The 18,441-nt window shown below is 42.1% G+C and overlaps 1 protein-coding gene across 9 annotated transcripts in view; it reads right to left on the bottom strand.

Annotated features, from left to right (window-relative positions):
• LOC133471494 (solute carrier family 45 member 4-like) overlaps window positions 1-18,441 on the bottom strand; it is a 52,221-nt gene that overhangs the window by 19,417 nt on the left and 14,363 nt on the right. For 5 of the 9 annotated variants that reach the window (XR_009786222.1, XM_061761067.1, XM_061761070.1 and 2 more), the window contains exons 3-4: window positions 11,933-12,928; window positions 475-663 (exon numbers count right to left, since the gene is read on the bottom strand). Coding sequence is in view for 8 of the 9 variants with exons in the window: in XM_061761067.1 (XP_061617051.1) it covers window positions 475-663; window positions 11,933-12,218 (475 nt within the window). In the remaining variant the exon portion in view is untranslated. Of the gene's footprint in view, window positions 1-474; window positions 696-11,932; window positions 12,929-13,022; window positions 14,268-16,054; window positions 17,974-18,441 lie in introns of those variants that run through there. The other 4 variants (XM_061761066.1, XM_061761065.1, XM_061761068.1 and 1 more) reach the window with 4 other exon arrangements.

Here is an 18,441-nt window from a genome sequence, read left to right as displayed (position 1 = left end):
AAGACCAAGAATAAGAGGCAACAAAGGTCTGAGTTCCAGTAATAGTTGTTGCTCCCACAAAGCAGAGAGAATATATGCCTGCGAGTTTTTTTGTACGCACTGTTTGTATGCGTTGCTGCACCGTGTGTGTTAAAGCAGCAGTTGCTTGAAGGTGTACAATGACCGTAGCATCTATGCTAATTACCTTTAGCTCGTCTATGGTGTTTCACATTACAGGTTAGCATTAAGCTAGTGGACTTTTGAAATTATATGGTTTGGTTGAACATTTCGGTATTTTCATATACGATGTGTAATTCGTTTTTGTTTTCTGTGTCAGTTTTAGAGTAAATGTCAACTGGGAGTGACAAAAAAAAAAAAAAAAAAAAAAAAGCTTGAAGAAAAGCGCACTTCGCCTCATATGGAGGCTGTGTGGGCTGGAGAGTGAAAACAGGCACCAGAGCCGTAAGATGAGATCTGGCATTTAGTTCTTCTCACCTATGAGCGATCCGTTCAGGAAGAGCGCCACTCCGATCAGTGTCCCAATGCACAGGGCCAGGATGAAAGGCCTCCGGCGGCCCCAGCGCAGGGAGCAGCGGTCGCTGGCTGAGCCGATCAGCGGGGTGAATATAAGGCCCAGGACGGGGCTGAGGAACCACGTCAAGCTGTTGTACTGTTCTGGAAGACCTGGATCCGCACACACAGGGGATTGAGGTCCGCTTAAAGGGTAAAACATTTTTTCTTAATTGGAATAATGGCAAATCATTTATTGGAACCAAAGTTATTTTTGAAAGTGTTCTTGAGGAATGACTCAGTGATGTTAAAAATGTTCATAGTATAGAATTACAGTGCTTGTAGATATTGCATTGTAATTGCTAAAGAGCTAACGCTGAACTGAAATGACTTGAAAATGTGGCGAAAGGAGAGACCATGCTAGTCATATGACATGTACATTGTGTGCAAGTGCCAGATATTTATTTTTTAACTCTGTGGGTTACTTCTAGTCGTTATGGTTATTTCTATTGTGCAAGGTGACGATCATCTTGAATAACTGGCACGAGGCGCAATCGCATTAGTCATCTGACGTATACACTGTGTAGATGTGCCTCACTTTTTTTTTCTTTTTTTTTTTTTTACTCTGCGGTTTATTTCTAGGCATTCACTTTATTTCCAATGTGCAAAGTGACAGTAAACTTTGTGGATTATTTCTAGATGTTATGTTTACTTCCATTGTGCAAAGTGGCTGTTATGGTAAATAACTAAGCAGAGGCGTGATGTTGATGTATGTATTTTCTTCACTCACACAGGCAAACTCAGTGGTCCATGTTTATCTAGAAAACGCTCATTGGTAAGATCCCATCAGAAATTGTTGTTACTTTTAAAAAACTGTTCATGTTCGCTGGACCTGTTTTTAGCCTGTTATGAACCTTTTCTTCACCATGCACTATTAATATAATGTAATTTATTATGTAACCACATGGCACCATACAGTTTGTTGTGTATGCATTTGTATTTGCTCTTCTTTTGCTTCGTTTTACTCTGCTGCCAGGTCGGCATTGCAAATGAGAATCTGTTCTCAATTGCCTTAACCAGATGAATAAAGGTTGAATAAAAAAAAATATTTCCAATCGTTCTGTTCATTTCTGTTGTGCGGTTATAATGAATAACTGGCGAGAGGCCCAGTTGCCCTCAATAACAATGGTACCTGATCTTTAGGCTTAGGATGGGTTAACTTGAAGGGCTAGTTTGAACTTTAATACATAATTCTCAGCTTGTCAATGAAATTTCTCACTGACAAAGCAAGACAAACAGTAAAATGAGAGGTAAAACAACGACAGCCGGTGAGTGAGTGAGTGTGTCTGTGCCAACTCAGCATTCAGGTTCCTCAGGCTTTGTGAGTGGCAAAAAACTGCCAAAAGACTGAAGCTCGATAGTACAGCTGCGTTAAATCCGCTGCGTGATTGCTTGACTGCAATGGCTAGATGTCTCCCAACTTGATTAGTATTGTAGTTTAGTCTTCAATAAAGCCAGTATGCATGTTATTGAAATGTGGAAAGAACCCTGAGTACTTGAAGAAAACCCACACTAGCATGGGAAGAACATGCAAACTCCACACGAGGCTTCAAATGCACAACCTCTCGACTGCGAGGCAGACATGCTGAACACGACCCCACAGGGTCAAATCCTATTTTATCCAAAAGTAGCACAGGAACATCTAGTCAGCACTGCACATTCAAGACCCAGTAGTGTCTACGTATCGTGTTTGTCAGGTGACAGAGAAGTCATAAGCAGGGCTTGAACCCTCCCGCCGTGTCGACCAGGTCTTGGGAACCCCGTCGCCACGGAGACTCCATCATCATCGGCTTCCTGGCTCCCGCGACTATGGTAAAGTAACTCACACAGCGCTTCCTGTTGTGCACTTTGGAAACTTTCCCTCGTTTTTTCTTTTGTCTGACATACACTGACACACACACACACACAATTATGCATTGCAGTTCTACTCCGTCCAACAGACGCCGCTCTTTATTTTGACCCGAGTACATTTAAGTACCTATGATATCAAGAGTCCTGCAAACTTGTAAATTATTGTAAAAGTTTTATACATTTTTTTTTTTTTTTTTTTTAAAGGCATTTATTCCATGGCATAATTGGTTAATTGATTTATAGTAAATAAATATAATAAACGATTTTACATATAGGTCTACTTTACATAAAACATTTAATCTACAATCCCATCTTTTTTGGAACGTGTTGCAGCCATAAAATTCTAAGTTAATGATTATTTGCTAAAAACAATCAAGTTTATCAGTTTGAACATTAAATATCGTGTCTTTGTAGTGTATTCAATTAAATATAGGTTGAACATGATTTGCAAATTATTGTATTGTTTTTATTTATGTTTAACACAACGTCCCAACTTCATTGGAATTGGGGTTGTAATTACTGGTTTATGAATTATAATTACTTCAACTAATATTTAAATTGAATTATCTTTTTACTATTAAAATAAAAATGTACATATGCATTTCATATTTGTATTAGATTTTTTAATAGAATAAGTGATTAATTATAATGAAACAATTATAAAACCATCTTCAAATGACAAATTATAAAAATAAAAAAGTACATTTAACATTTTATTAAACAATTATTCAATTGGTTTGTGGAAAACAAACAATTTCTCACGTTTTAACATGTTCTTTCTTCAAATAATTGTTAAATTAATTACGATTGGGGGGGGGGGGACCAAAACAAAAACTTGCACCCTCGTCGCCCCAACACATACTCAGCTGTATAATAGTATACTACTAACAATCACAACACAGTGTAGTGAAGTATAACAGTTCCCACACTTGGCTTGTGGGTACAAACGTGCACACACGCACACAAAAAACAAACAATACTGAGAGAATTTGCAGGAAGTTTTTTTCCACGAGAGAAACAAGAAAAGTGAGAGAATGGGGAGGGCAGCCTGAGAAAGGATCAGGGTCAAAGACGAGGTGAGGAGGTGGATAACACGTGAGGAAGAACAGAGTGTTCCTGAGCTGTGATGGATGGTGGGAACCAAAACGAAGCACTCGCCAGTCATCAAAGTGCTCCGTTTACACTTTCCTCATTCCCTCTCATCTCCCCCCCCCCCCCCCCCCCTCCCCATGTGACAATTTTTGATGTCACAATTAATCTAATTTAAAAAAAAACACCACCCATGCATAGTTTGCCCATGACTAGGCAGCGAGGCTGGGGAAAGAGCCCTCATTTTCAAGAAACAGCGACAGTCCGGTTACTTTGCGACTGTATCAAAGCCAAAAGGCACAGATTAAGCATTAGCCAAAAGCTATATCAGCTTCTGTATGTGGCACATACTCAAATGTTTGCTGAAGTCATTGACATGTAGACGGGGGGTGAGGTATTTATGTTCGCCAATGTGCTGCGTGCACCACATATTGTACATCTGCTACACTAATTAACAAAATATAACTTGGTGTCTTGGTGATGAAGTGCTGTCTCCACGAGTGAAAATGTCTTGCTTTCCTTCAAGGAGCCATGGGTCAATATAATTGATGGCACTTTCTCAGCAGCAGACCCACCAAGGAACAGCCTGTTCCATTGAAATACTTCTTCATTAAATCTGAACAAAAAATTACAAACATTCATAAAGCCATTATTTTTAAACATTCATATGTATTTGAGACAGTTCAGTAATTTTAATGATTATCAATCCTTTTTTATAGTGCTTGTCCTCTTTCGGGTGACCCGGAGCCTACGCCAGATGACTTTGGGCGAGAGGCAAGATAAACGCTGGACTGGTCGCCAGCCAACTGCAGGGCTGTTGAGACAAACACGCATTCCCGCTCACATTTACACCTATGAACAATTTACCTGCAAATTGTTCACCTGCAATAACTGCATCACCAGAACTTCAAGCTACACACCTAAACTCTATAGAGGATGCATTTTATCTGCTGAAGAGGAAGTGGCCCCCAATAACAAACAACTGACCGCATACTGTAACGGGGTTCCCTGCACAATATTAAATATTATTTTGTATTAAACTAGTTTAACTTGACTTAATTGTGATATAAAAGTGCAATAGTAATGACACCTACTATTTCTCTCGATTAACATCCATCCCGCAATTACAAAATCAGATGAGTAAGGTGTGATGTTGAAAATACTTGGGAGGATGACAGCTTTCAACACAACAGGGCGAGAGGAGTGAGTGTCGGCTGTTAAACTACATAGCCACATGTTCTGGCATCCTAGAATACCTTTACAAACAGGTCCCGTCCCGTGGAGTCGACTTCATCTCTCAGTTTCGTGTTGTGTACTTGACTTTTCCCTATTGCTTATACTGACCTTCTAAATGATACTTAATCGGAACTGAGTGATATGATCCCTGTATTTAAATGCACGCACGTGCACATTTATTGCGAGCTGGGTTACATAAGAGGACTTCAGTCAAGCTCCCCACAGTGAAGAATTCATACATGTACGTGAGTGTGAAATGAAGAAAATGCCCCGACAACAAATGCTGTTCATTCGGCAGTAACAAGACACCACTCGACAGTCACAGGACCTAAAGAGCATGTGATTGACAGCGGGCCTCCCCACTGCTGTTGAACTATCACGCACAGGAAGGTTCCAACATTGCACGTCACCGCTACGGATGTCAATAAAGCCAATCAGATGCCACTGATTTTATGTAACGGCAAGCCCAGTAGTAGTGTAGCAAGAGCACTCATTGCCATCCTCAACAACACAGCAATACGTCCGGGTGACTCCAAGCTGGGGAGTCCTAAATGTGTGGCTTTTGTTGTAGCTCAGTATGAAACTTGGCGGGTGTATTAACAACACACACAATGAAAATGATTAATTTTACATATTTGCAAAGAGTAGTTAAAAAGTGAATATATGGTAAATGGGCTTTCACTTTTATAGCGCTTTTCTACTTAAGGTACTCAAAGCGCTTTAACACTGTCTCCTCATTCCCCTACTGACGACGCAGCATCAGTAGCAACTGGGGGTTCAGTATCTTGCTCAAGGATACTTGGACATGGTTATAGGAGCTGAAGAGCGAAGCCACAAGCTTTGGGTTGAGAGACGACCACTTTACCACCTGAGCCATGCCGCCATATAAACACTCCATCCATTCTGTGTTGCTGGAGCCTATACCAGCTGGCTTTGGGCGAAAGGCAGGGTACACCCTGGCCTGGTCACCAGTCAATCGCAGGGTACATAAAAACAAACAACCATTCACACTCACAGTCACACCTAAGGACAATTAATCTTCAACTAACCTACTATGCATGTTTTGGAATGTGGGAGAAAACTGGAGTCCCTGGAGAACACGCAAACTCCACAAAGGAAGGCCGGAGCCCGGATTTGAACCCACGACCTCTGAACTATGAGGTGGATGTGCTAACCAGTCATTCACTGTGCCGCCAGCATTAACGATGTTTATTGTTGTTGTTTTTTTGGGTCGTTTCTGACACTTTTGGCACCACTGGTGGTATCTGGATACTAAGGAACAGTTGAGGAACTTCATTTAGGCAAAAGCAGTCCTTTTCTTCTATCTAGTGCCATCCATTATTACAGCAATTACAGTAGAGTGAAAACCATTTTGAGTGGGACATCAATTACTCAAAGATTTTTGGGGATCACTGTAAAATAAAGACAATATAATAATATTGTAACAGAGTTAATAATGACATGTAAACAATTTGGATAAGTAAACAGGCCCCGGAGACCTAAAGACATTATTACCGTTTCTGAAAAACAAATGTTGGTTGTTATTCCTATTTCCAAAAATAGTGGCCAGTGGTTTGTTGACTCATCTGCAGAAGGTGGCAGGCAACTATTAAATGGCAAAGCTTTACTTGCACATTTCAACAATACATCCATCCATCCATTTTCTATACCGCTTTATCCTCACAAGGGTCGCAGGGCATACTGGAGCCTATTCCAGATATTTTCGGGTGAGAGGCGCGGTACACCCTGAACTGGTCGCCAGCCAATTGCAGGGCACATAGAAACAAACAACCTTTCGCACTCACATTCACACCTATGGGCAATTTAGAGTCTTCAATCAACCAAGCATGCATGTTTTTGGGATGTGGGAGGAAACCTAAGTGTCTGGAGAAAACCCACGCAGGCACGGGGAGAACATGCAAACTCCACACAGGCGAGGCCGGGATTTGAACTACGGTCCTCAGAACTGTGAGGCAGATGTGCTAACCAGTCGTTCACCGTGCCGCCCTTTCAAGAATATATGCTACTGGGAAATCGCACTTTTTGTCAACTGACAGTAGACAATACAGTTTGACCTAGAGGCCCGCACATTTTAATTAATCTGAGAGAATGTTTACAGGTTTTGGGACTGCCATTTGGGCAAGCAAATGCAAACACATGAGATGGGCTCAACAATTGACTCTCAATTTTGTCCATGTCTGAACAACAGCCTTTACAGACTGAGGTCATTACTGCAAATGCTACCCTCCCTGATGGGAATCGTTCTTAAACATAGGAGAATGACACACCCGGTCCCTAATGTAGCCATTCATTCATCCAAATATATTTCCATGCATCTTTTTAGCCAACTCTCCATCTTATCCTATGCCAACAAGTGTCGGTGAGGTCGACCAGATGGTTTTGTATTCTTTTTTAAAAACACACAAAAACCCTGAGGCTAGCCATTACAGCTTTCTTTTGCTCTGGCCTGTTTTCGTGTAAAGCACTCAGGCGCGTGTGTGGGTGTTTGTCCAAATTAGTGTTTAAAACGACCAGATGACATAGTGGAAGACAAGAACTCTTTATTTGGATATATATCTAGATAGAATACAAATCCTTTTAAGCTCAGTTGTTTTTAGATACCTAAAAATACGCATCATTCAGGCGACATTTTGCAATGGTAAGCTACATGAGAGGGGCAAAGTTCTAAAACTTCTGCACATGATAACTACAAGAATAATCCTGGTGTTTAACAATTAGCTATCTGACAGTGTCAATAAAAAACAATTGTAAAGGTATAGGAATAGTTCTGAATACATTACAAATCCATGTGCAATATGATCTTTAATTTAATGCCAAATAACTATACAGTAAACCCCCATTGATTCATTATTTACAAATTTACCCATTTGTGTTTTTTTCCTGTGGAACCTATCCTCAGTTATTTGCTGGAAAACCTCACCTATGCGCTGTTTTTGGGGTGCAATCTTGTGGCATTTTGGTGCCAAGGAACTATTTTGAAGAGGGTTGAGGAGCTTCATTTGGCCAAAAATATTGCTTTGCTGCCATCTTGTTGCATTTATAGACAATTGGGAACCTTTTGGGGGGCCGTCTATTATGCGTGGATTTTGCTTGATTCGTGGCATGGCCCTAAACTATTAATATAGGCAATTCTAAACATTTTTAGGGGGGCATCAATTATTCATGGATTTGGGCTTGGCTTGGCTTGGTCCCTGTCCCCCACAAATAATGTAACCAACTAAATTCTAGAAGGACAAACAGTTAAAAGCATTAATATTCTAAGGTGAGGATTTGCCTCCTGTAATGTTTTTAATTCCTTCAAAATCACCTGAGAGCTCAGCAGGCGTTTATTTTTCATTACTTCACCTCTCTGGAGGAATGAAATGAGGGGCGTGTACGGGTTAGAAGCAACGTGCTGACACATTCACACTTCAGCATTCCTCACATATCCTACAGTAATGGTAAGCACAAACATGCCTTAATCTCACGTGCAGCCGTACTGACGCATACGGCTTTTGCCTTCCACGGCAAACATGACTGCTGACTGGACTGGCCTGCGGGCCGCTATTTGGGCACCCATTGGTCACATGTCAGTGTTGCTGCTGTGTCGCCTCACTTGGCACACTTCAAAACCCTTAAAGGGCATGTGAATAATGACAAGAGTAGAAACAGAAAGTTGGCGCGGTGATTATGTAAGGTCCATAAACAGGGGGAGGGGGTTTTAAATAGCCACGCAGACTAGTGAGTCACGTCGTAGGTGTGAAAGACGCTGACTGCGGCCAAAAGGCCTCAAAACCCATCACGGGGGGACAATTCACATGGTCCGCGGCTTTCCCATCTCTCTTCCCCTTCTTTTTATTGGCACTCCAGTACGAAACAACCCCTTTCAAAGGGCCAGTCTCCCTTGAGTGACTGAGGGTCAGATTATGGCGATTAGTGGCTGGGTGACATGGAGAAAGTCATTTACGTAATGGTGCTCCATCTACAAGGTCATCAGAGAAGATTATCCTCCCAGCTAACATGACGAGATCATTCGGAGGCTACCTGGCACGCAGACAAACTGGCTTCCCACCAGGCAATATTTTGGAGCAGGTTAGCTACATACCAAGACTTTCAAGAGCGTTTGTTTACACTGATCTCACAGCGAATGAATTTAATCATGGCTGATTTTCATTTTCAAACTAATTTCAACTACTGGTACTTTTAAAAAATATATATATACTTTTTTTTTTTTTTTTTTTTTTAAACAAAAATAATTGGAAATATCCATTTTCTACAATTTTAAACAGTTCCCATGTGTCCTAGCAAAAGCTCATTCTTCCATCAGAATCCACAAGAAGTAAATATTACAGGACACTTAACATGCATAATTACATAAGTAATTATTCCGTTTTTTTTCCCGTCTCTGTTGTGTATGCAAATGAGCCGCTGCTCACCCACACCCCTGTTAACAAAGCCAAGATGGCCAACAAAGATGCATGTCGCTGCCTATTAATATACCATGTAAATCTTTTCTTGGCTTCTTATTCCTGACAGTGTGTCTCTCAGCAAGCCATTCTGAATTTCGGCTACTTTACATTCTAGAGGCCCCAATCCGATTTTCCGTCCATGACTTGGAAGGGAGGCTGGGCAAAGATCCGGCACCTTCAAGCGATAGCAGGACTACATAGAAACATTTCATGTCAAAGCCAAATGCTGAGCAAGAGCTGCAGTGTCGGAAGCACAGATAATGGTTAGCTTCTATAAGCGGCACACACTTGAACATTGGGCACGTTGTCTATGTCGAGGTAGGAGGTATTTGTGTTTGCCGATGTGTTTGTTGCATGCGTCAAATGCATGGATCTGTGCAAGTGCAAATCAGAGGCTTAGTGATTAAGTGCTGTCTCCGTGAGTGAAAAGGTTTGGCTCTCTGGGACGGACGACAGACTAAAAACGTCATTCATCCACAAAGGAATATCACTGTTCCCATTGTCTCCGTAATAAAAAACAACCACACAACACAATACCTACAACAGTCTGGCATAAAATGTTGACAGTAAAGCGTTAACATAAGATACTTTAGAGATACTTTAGTGACCCTTTCCAGCTTCATGCAAGTAGGTATGGTAAGAGGGTTTTTTTGTGTGAGAAAACTGATGTTTTTTATGGGACAGGGCAGCCTTAACCAACACCTTCAGTTTCATTACATTAATTGCACTAAAGGTTGGCTGGATCCCATCCCAACTATAGCTGTTTACATGGTGTGTCAAATAAAAAACATCAAAACACTATTACTTGTGTGGTACTAGATTAGGTAGACTATTATTGTTACTTGAATATCATATCACATTTTCTGACCAATTTATGCAGAAATCCAGATAATTCTAAAGGGTTCACACATTGTTTCTTGCAACTAGAAGTCCCAACAAACAGACGAGCCAATTACACAAACACTGTGTTTTGTTACACTTTGTACCAAAGTGGCATATTCAGGCTTGTGGATGTTGTGGTTTGACAGTAATGACTCTCAATGAGCACTGGATCACAACAACTTCCAAATAATTAAATTACATGCAGATGTCTGGAAACCAAAATAGACTTTGGCAGAGAATATTGATTAAATTAATTGTTTTTACAAACAAAACAAAAACAAAAAAAACAAAGCAAAAAAAATAAAATAAAATAAAAAAAAAAAGATTCTGACAAGGATATGAAAATGGAAGAAATTTTCTTCCATTTTCTGGATGGATGGATGGAAATTTTCTTCCACTCTTCTGGGATTACTTTGGACTAATATTTTGCAGGGTGCCGGTGAAATTTTTTACAGCTGTCTGCAAAAGTGCCTGGCACTGACCATAAAACATGAGGGTGTAAGATAGACATTTATCGTTCACTGGAACTGTATCAACATGGACAAACAACTCATACAAACTCTACATACAGACATTAAAAGCCAGGGAGTTTCCCTTCCACCACAGACTTTGAACGTCACTTGAACGCGTTGCAGACTTTGTGATGTTTTTACAAGAATACACCAACACATTTTCAGCATATGTAAACTTATGAGCACAACTGTACATATATGCAGTCATAAGTACCCTGTCATATTGGAGTGAAAGTGTAGGCTATACCTTTTTCATAACCTCTAGGTGGCGGTGGCATATTGGAATTAAAGTGTAAAGCTTTTTCATAACCTCTAAATGGCGGCATACATTCATAAAATGTGAGTTTTTTTTCATTTTCCCAGATACCTATACATAATGCGCACTATTGACTTTTGACATTTTTTTGGGCATTATACACGAGAAATTACAGTAAGTGAAATTAGATAATTTTCTGCAACACACCTAATGATCTCTCACGGCACACTAATTTTTCATGCAGTCCTTGTAATGTAAAAAGTACAAATACTTCATTACAAATATCAAAAAAAAAATAAATAAATAAAAATAAATCTGTTTTTTACCTAATTTTCCCTAATCATCAGTACTCGTTGCTACAAAACAAAATCACAAGAAATTGTTGGTTGGCCTGAACGGCAGGGCAAAAAACAGAAGAATAGTCCAGCCAGTGATGTGTTGGGAATACTGGTAGGCAGAGGTAATGAAAATGAGATACAGGTATCAGTTAGCCAACATGCAGGCCTTTCAGTATGCTACCAAACTACATTAAAAAAAACAAATAATAAATAAAAAAATAAAACAATTCTAACCGCTAACTTCTTGGAATAATTGTACCTCCAATACTTAAAGTGATAGTTCACAAGTTTTATTTATTTATTTTTTAATTCTTCACGGAACCGCCACGGCCAAGGAAGAACAACCTACCAAAGACAGGAGGCTTGACCGACGAGGTGACAATTATTTCTCATGCACTCTCGGGCACACTTTTTGGAGTTAAAAAAACAAACAAAAAACCAAAACCCTTTGCAATGCGATTATAATGGGTGTCAATTATTTGTGGATTTTCACCATTCACTGTCAGGCCCGGTCCCTATCCCCCACATATAGCAGTATCATATCTACCTGACGGCAACAGGTAAAGTCGATGACAATGGGAACACGATGACGCAATGTCTGAGCTTTGTTTTGCTGACCAGTTTTTGGGCGGGAACGCGAACATTATTTCTGGCTGCTTAATTTTTTTTTTTTTTTTTTTTTAAAGGCCTGAACAGGTTTTGACATGAGAGTTGTGTTTGAGTGTATGTTTTGGTGATTCGGCTTCTCACCGATCTGCAGCAGCACAGGCGTCACCAGCGCAGTCTCCATGGCGTAGCAGAACTCCCGGCCGAACATGATGGCGCCGTGCATCACCCATCTCTTCAGGGGGATGCCCTCGATGGACCCCTCGCTCACAAACTCCTCGCTGCCGTCTTTGCCGGGGCGGCTCCCCGCTCCCGCTGAACCGTCCGCGTCCTTTTTCTCCTCCGTTTTGGCCTCCACGCCGGCAACCAGTGATCCCACCTGCATGGCGTCAGCGCCCGTGCTCTGGGGAGGCATGGCGGGCGGGTGCATGCACACCACGGGTGGGGGGGGGGCGAGTGCTGATCCGAAAAGTGTCCCACTCGAGCTCACTTTAAAACTAAATTATAGTTGACAAACCTTCTCTATTAATCTGCTTACAATTAGTTAGATGGATACTTTACAAACAAAACTTAATGTGTTGTAATAAAAACATTAACCAACATTAATCTCTTTTGGAGGCAGTTGAAGGTAATCAAGGAAAATTACTAAAAATGTCACCTTCACGACACTGTGACATGCCTAAAAGCCGCCGCACTCCTCGGTTGGAAGAAAAATAAAATAGAGCCTTCCCACTGCTGAAAATCCCCTAAATAACAATTTTAAAAGCAGCTAAATTTTCACAGAAAGAGGGCACTGAACATTCAAAGTTTGTGCAATTTTCTTTTTTGATGCATGCATGTGGTATGTGCATGGAGAGTGTGTGTGCATGCGTGTGTGTGCGTGCGTGCATGTGTGCGCGTTTATGGCTTATTGGTCATCGAGGTCGTTTCAAGCTCTCGTCTTACTTTTGTTTTTGTCTATTACAGGGGGTAAAAATCCATATAGAAGACCATTTGGTGAATTCCAGAGTCATCTTGCGTATAGAGGGCTGGAGGGACTGGGCGGGGTTGAGGGGGAGGCCGCAGGTGTAGGTGGGCGGACAGGCGGCAGAGGTGGTCGTCGGAGCTCCTCGTGAAATCCCCATCGGTTGGCTGATGAATCTGAAGGGAAGATGGAAAAACAAGACAATTTAAAAATAGGAGTGAAAGCTGTTCATTATATTCAACAATGCTACTTAAACCGTAAACTACTTACCAGTAGTATGGGCAAACGCTCCCTTTAACCATCCCTTTAAAAATACAGTTGGCCAATGAAGTTGGGATGTTGTGTTAAACAAATAAAAACAGAATACAATGATTTGCAAATCATGTTCAACCTATATTTAATTGAATACACTACAAAGACAAAGATATTTAATGTTCAAATTGATGAACTTTATTATTTTTAGTAAATAATCATTAACTTAGAATTTTATGGCTGAAACACATTCCAAAAAAGCTGGGACAGGTGGCAAAAAAGACTGAGAAAGTTGAGGAATGCTCATCAAACACCTGTTTGCAACATCCCACAGGTGAACAGGCTTATTGGCAACAGGTGGGGGTGCCATGATTGGGTATAAAAGGAGCTTCCCTGAATTGCTCAGTCATTCACAAGGAAAGCTGGGGCGAGGTTCACCTCTTTGTGAACAAGTGCGTGGGAAAATTGTCGAACAGTTTAAGGACAATGTTCCTCAACGTACAATTGCAAGGAATTTAGGGATTTCATCATCTACGGTACGTAATATCATCAAAAGGTTCAGAGAATCTGGAGAAATCACTGCATGTAAGCGGCAAGGCCGAAAACCAATATTGAACGCCCGTGACCTTCGATCCCTCAGGCGGCACTCCATCAAAAACCGACATCAACGTGTAAAGGATATCACCACATGGGCTCAGGAACACTTCAGAAAACCAATGTCAGTAAATACAGTTCGGCGCTACATCTGTAAGTGCAACTTGAAACTCTACTATGCAAAGCAAAAGCAATTTTTCAACAACACCCAGAAATGCTGCCGGCTTCTCTGGGCTGAACTCATCTAAAATGGACTGATGAAAAGTGGAAAAGTGTTCTGTGGTCCGACGAGTCCACATTTCAAATTGTTGTAGGAAATTGTGGACGTCGTGTCCTACGTGCCAAAGAGGAAAAGAACCACCCGGACTGTTATGGACGCAAAGTTCAAAAGCCAGCCTCTGTGATGGTATGGGACTGTGTTAAGTGTCAAAGGGATGGGTAACTTACACATCTGTGAAGGCACCATTAATGCTGAAAGGTACATCCAGGTTTTGGAGAAACATATGCTGCCATCCAAGCAGCGTCTTTTTCATGGACTCCCTTGCTTATTTCAGCAAGACAATGCCAAACCAAATTCTGGACGTGTTACAACAGTGTGGCTTTGTAGTAAAAGAGTGCGGATACTAGACTGGCCTGCCTGCAGTCCAGACCTGTCTCCCATTGAAAATGTGTGGCGCATTATGAATCGTAAAATACGACAACGGAGACCCCGGACTGTTGAACAGCTGAAAATGTACAAGAATGGGAAAGAATTCCAACTACAAAGCTTCAACAATTACTGTCCTCAGTTCCCAAACGTTCATTGAATGTTGTTAAAAGAAAAGGTGATGTAACACAGTGGTAAACACGACCCTGTCCCAGCTTTTTTGGAACGTGTTCTAAGTTAATGATTATTTGCTAAAAACAATCAAGTTTATCAGTTTGAACATTAAATATCTCATCTTTGTAGTGTATTCAATTAAATATAGGTTGAACATGATTTGAAAATCATTGTATTCTGTTTTTATTTATGTTTAACACAACGTCCCAACTTAATTGGAATTGAGTTTGTACATCACCTTTTCTTTTAACAACATTCAATAACCGTTTGGGAACTGAGGACACTATTTGTAGGTGGAATTCTTTCCCATTCATGCTTGATGTACGGCTTCAGCTGTTCAACAGTCCGGGATCTCAGTTGTCGTATTTTACGCTTCATAATGCGGCACACATTTTCGCTGGGAGACAGGTCTGGACTGCAGGCAGCCCAGTCTAGTATTAGTTTTTTTCTTCTGTTAATTTTATATTGTTTTTAATTAAAATATTTCTTTATTAAAGACCAAATGGGGTCACATTGATCCATGAACATTTTCGAGAAACAAAAGTAGGGTGATTAATAATGTCCTTAAATACCCGTGCATTGATGCTGAAAGGCAGACACTCTTGCTGACACACAGATGTGTGTATTCTCGCTCTATGAAAGGAGGGTATTTGTTAAAAAAAAAAAACTTTTTTTTTGTTGTTAATAGAATGTAATTGTCGGGTGCACATGATGCTTTTTACCCCCTCTGAAACACTCGTAAGAACTCGGGCAAAGATGAAAGCATGCTACTGCGCTCGTGCGACTCGAAGAATTGCCAGATGACAAAAACGTGGCTTGTGCTTGCGGGAACAAAGCCGCAATGTGGAGATGAGCATAAGAGATGAATGGCCGGGCCATGCGTAGCCAGTAGGTGCCGCTATAACACACCTCTTTTACACCGGCTAGAAAAGCCAGCATTTAGCTTCCTTTCATGGAATGGGAGAGAGAAGTGGACGAGGCAATTTTCTGCATTTACAAGTAGTAGCCTCTTTCACACACAGATCCAGTTGAATTGGTGCATCACAAGCATAATCCGACTGTGCCCATCACACAGAACAGAGCAAACCAGGATATTGTGGCTCAAAACTGTGTTTTCACCCATGATGCGACATGCAGCAACAAGGTCTTGTTAAACGTCACACCCCAGCACTGCGGAATTTTCCAATAGTCGAGGTAGTAGCTTCTTTCACACAGACTCAGTAAAATTGGTGCATCAGAGCCACGGCAGGTATGTATCTGTCTGTGCCCTTTTCACTGAAGCTAGAAAAGCAGGATATTGTCATAACTGTGTGCATTTTCACAAGGCATGTCAAAGATAAGACCAGCCAATATAAGACTGGCCGGTTTATTGAAGAAAAACATGAGCAGGACTTCCACTATTTACAACAACTACAGGTAGCATACTGGTGAGTTGTATTTTTAATCATTTGTTTGTATTTCTATGCCTGTCCGCCAAAATGTTTAAGTGAAACCTGTTCGTGGCACAAAAAAGGTTTATTGTGCTGGAGAGAAAAAAAATAAAAAAATAAAATAAAATCAATATCATCGATTAATCATCGAATCAGAAAAGCTGTGTGAAAGTGGCTCAAGCTGGATGTATGTCAGGGAATTTCACCTGACAAGCACTTCCCATCCTGTTGTCTTGAAAGCAATTGTCACCATCCATCCATTTTCTGAGCCGCTTCTCCTCACTAGGGTCGCGGGCGTGCTGGAGCCTATCCCAGCTATCATCAGGCAGGAGGCGGGGTACACCCTGAACCAGTCACCAGCCAATCGCAGGGCACTTATAAACAAACAACCATTTGCACTAACATTCACACTTACGGGCAATTTAGAGTTGTCAATTAACCTACCATGCATGTTTTTGGGATGTGGAAGGAAACCGGAGTGCCCGGAGAAAACCCACGCAGGCACGGGGAGAACATGCAAACTCCACACAGGCGGGGCCGGGGATTGAACCCCGGTGCTCAGAACTGTGATGCAGACGCTCTAACCAGTCGCCCACCGTACCATATTTTAATCACGCATCATCTGACAGCGGGATGCCAGGTTGCTGTGTAAGAGGCAGTTACAGCTCTGATGTGGTAAATTTGTGGGTTCTCTGTGTAAAAGAGGGTGTTTTTTTTTTTTTTTTTTTTAATCACAGGCCGCGCTAGAACCTGTAATCATCAGACAATAGTTTAGGCATAAATAACCTATTAAAAACATACATACATGAAAAAAATCATTGAAGCTACGAGGGTCTGCTGTGGCAAAAATATTATTCTGTGCCCGATTCCTCTTACTTTCACTCCGTACTCTCCTCGACGCCTCTCAGGGCTCTCACATGTCTATCCATTAACATTTATGAAGCACTCCGTTTCGTCATTAATATTTCATAAAGTCGCGCTTCTGTGACCCCACAGACTGCGGTGGATTACATAACAGCCTCTCTCAGACACCTCTACACACACACTGAACATAATATGGACAGAAACATTGATCAGTCAATTAATCAGAGGCTGGATTCCACCCCAATCTTAATCTCAGCAAGACATTTTCTACAATTGAAGGCTTCTTATTTTGTGGGAAGTTTAGAGTAGGCACTTTTTCAAGGGATGTTTGTCCTCTTACTGTCACAGAAGTCAACTCCAGCTGCATTGGCGTGAGTGCGTACAACCTGGATTGGTCGACAGTCAATCGCAGAGCAGATATTGAAAAACAACCATTCATACTCATGCACTTACAGTATTTACAGTTTAATCTTCAATGAATTTAACATGCATGTTTTTGGAATGTGGGAGGAAGTACCCAGGGAAAACCCATGCAAGCGCAGGGAGCGCGAGCAAATTCCAGATTCGAACCCGGACTGTGAGGCAGACTTGCAAGATATTGTTGAATCATGCTGCCATTGGTGAGCAAGGTACAGTGCAGTGGAAAAAGGGCAAGGTAAATAGCAAAACAAACAAACAAAAAAAAACAAGTCTTTGGTCAAGTGAAACAAGCAGAAGTAAGGAAGTTGAGACAGCAAGTGACGTTAATGGGTCCTGTGTCCCAGGTAATCCCGCCAGCGGCCAGGAGTTAACACTCACTAAAATAGACCACCTTGTGTGTGTGTATTTTCAGCCTCACAAATCTGGTGAGGATCTGTGAGACACGGGAGACATCCGTGGTCCTCCCTTGTCCCTGGCCTTGAACTTGTCCAAGACATGCGGCCGCAAGTCCGATGACACGACCACAGTCGATCATCGAACTGCGACCTAGGGTGTCCTGGTGCCAAGTGCACGTGTGGACACCCTTATGCTTGAACATGTGTTCGTTATGGACAATCCGTGATGAGCACAGAAGTCCCATAACAGAACACCGCTCGGGCTCTAATTGGTGAACCCCAACATACAGGCGCCGGGCCGGGGGGGCAATAAGTATACCCACACCTGCTCGGCGCCTCTCACCGTGGGCAACCTCCCACCGTGGGCTACTCCAGAGTGGAAGAGAGTCCAACCCCTCTCAAGAGGACTGGTACCACAGCCCAAGCTGTGTGTGGAGGAGAGTCAGACTAATCAAGTCGGAACTTCTCGACCTCACACACCAGCTCGGGCTCCTTCCCTGCCACGTCCCTAGAGCCAGTTTCTGTACCCGGGGATCGGATCACCAAGGTCCCTGCCTTCGGCCACCGCCCAGCTCGCACTGCACCGACCCCTATGGCCCCTCCCACAGGTGGTGAGCCCATGGGAAACGGGACCCACGTTACCCTTTCAAGCTGTGCCCGGCCGGGGCCCATGGGTGCAGGCCCGGCCACCAGGGGCTTGCCTTCGAGCCCCACCTCCAGGCCAGGCTCCAGAGGGGGGGCCCCGGTGATCCACGTCCGGGCAAGGGAAAACGGAGTCAATAGTTTGTCGTCATCATAAGGGGTCTTTGAGCCGTGCTTTGTCTGGTCCCTCACCTAGGACCTGTTTGTCATGGGTGACCCTGCCAGGGGCATAAACCCCATACAACTTAGCTCCTAGGATCATTGGGACACAC

Source organism: Phyllopteryx taeniolatus, chromosome 21, assembly GCF_024500385.1.
Source record: "Phyllopteryx taeniolatus isolate TA_2022b chromosome 21, UOR_Ptae_1.2, whole genome shotgun sequence".
Taxonomy (NCBI): Eukaryota; Metazoa; Chordata; class Actinopteri; order Syngnathiformes; family Syngnathidae; genus Phyllopteryx; species Phyllopteryx taeniolatus.
Note: the sequence above shows the minus strand (reverse complement) of the source record. Positions and strands in the feature narration are given on the sequence as shown.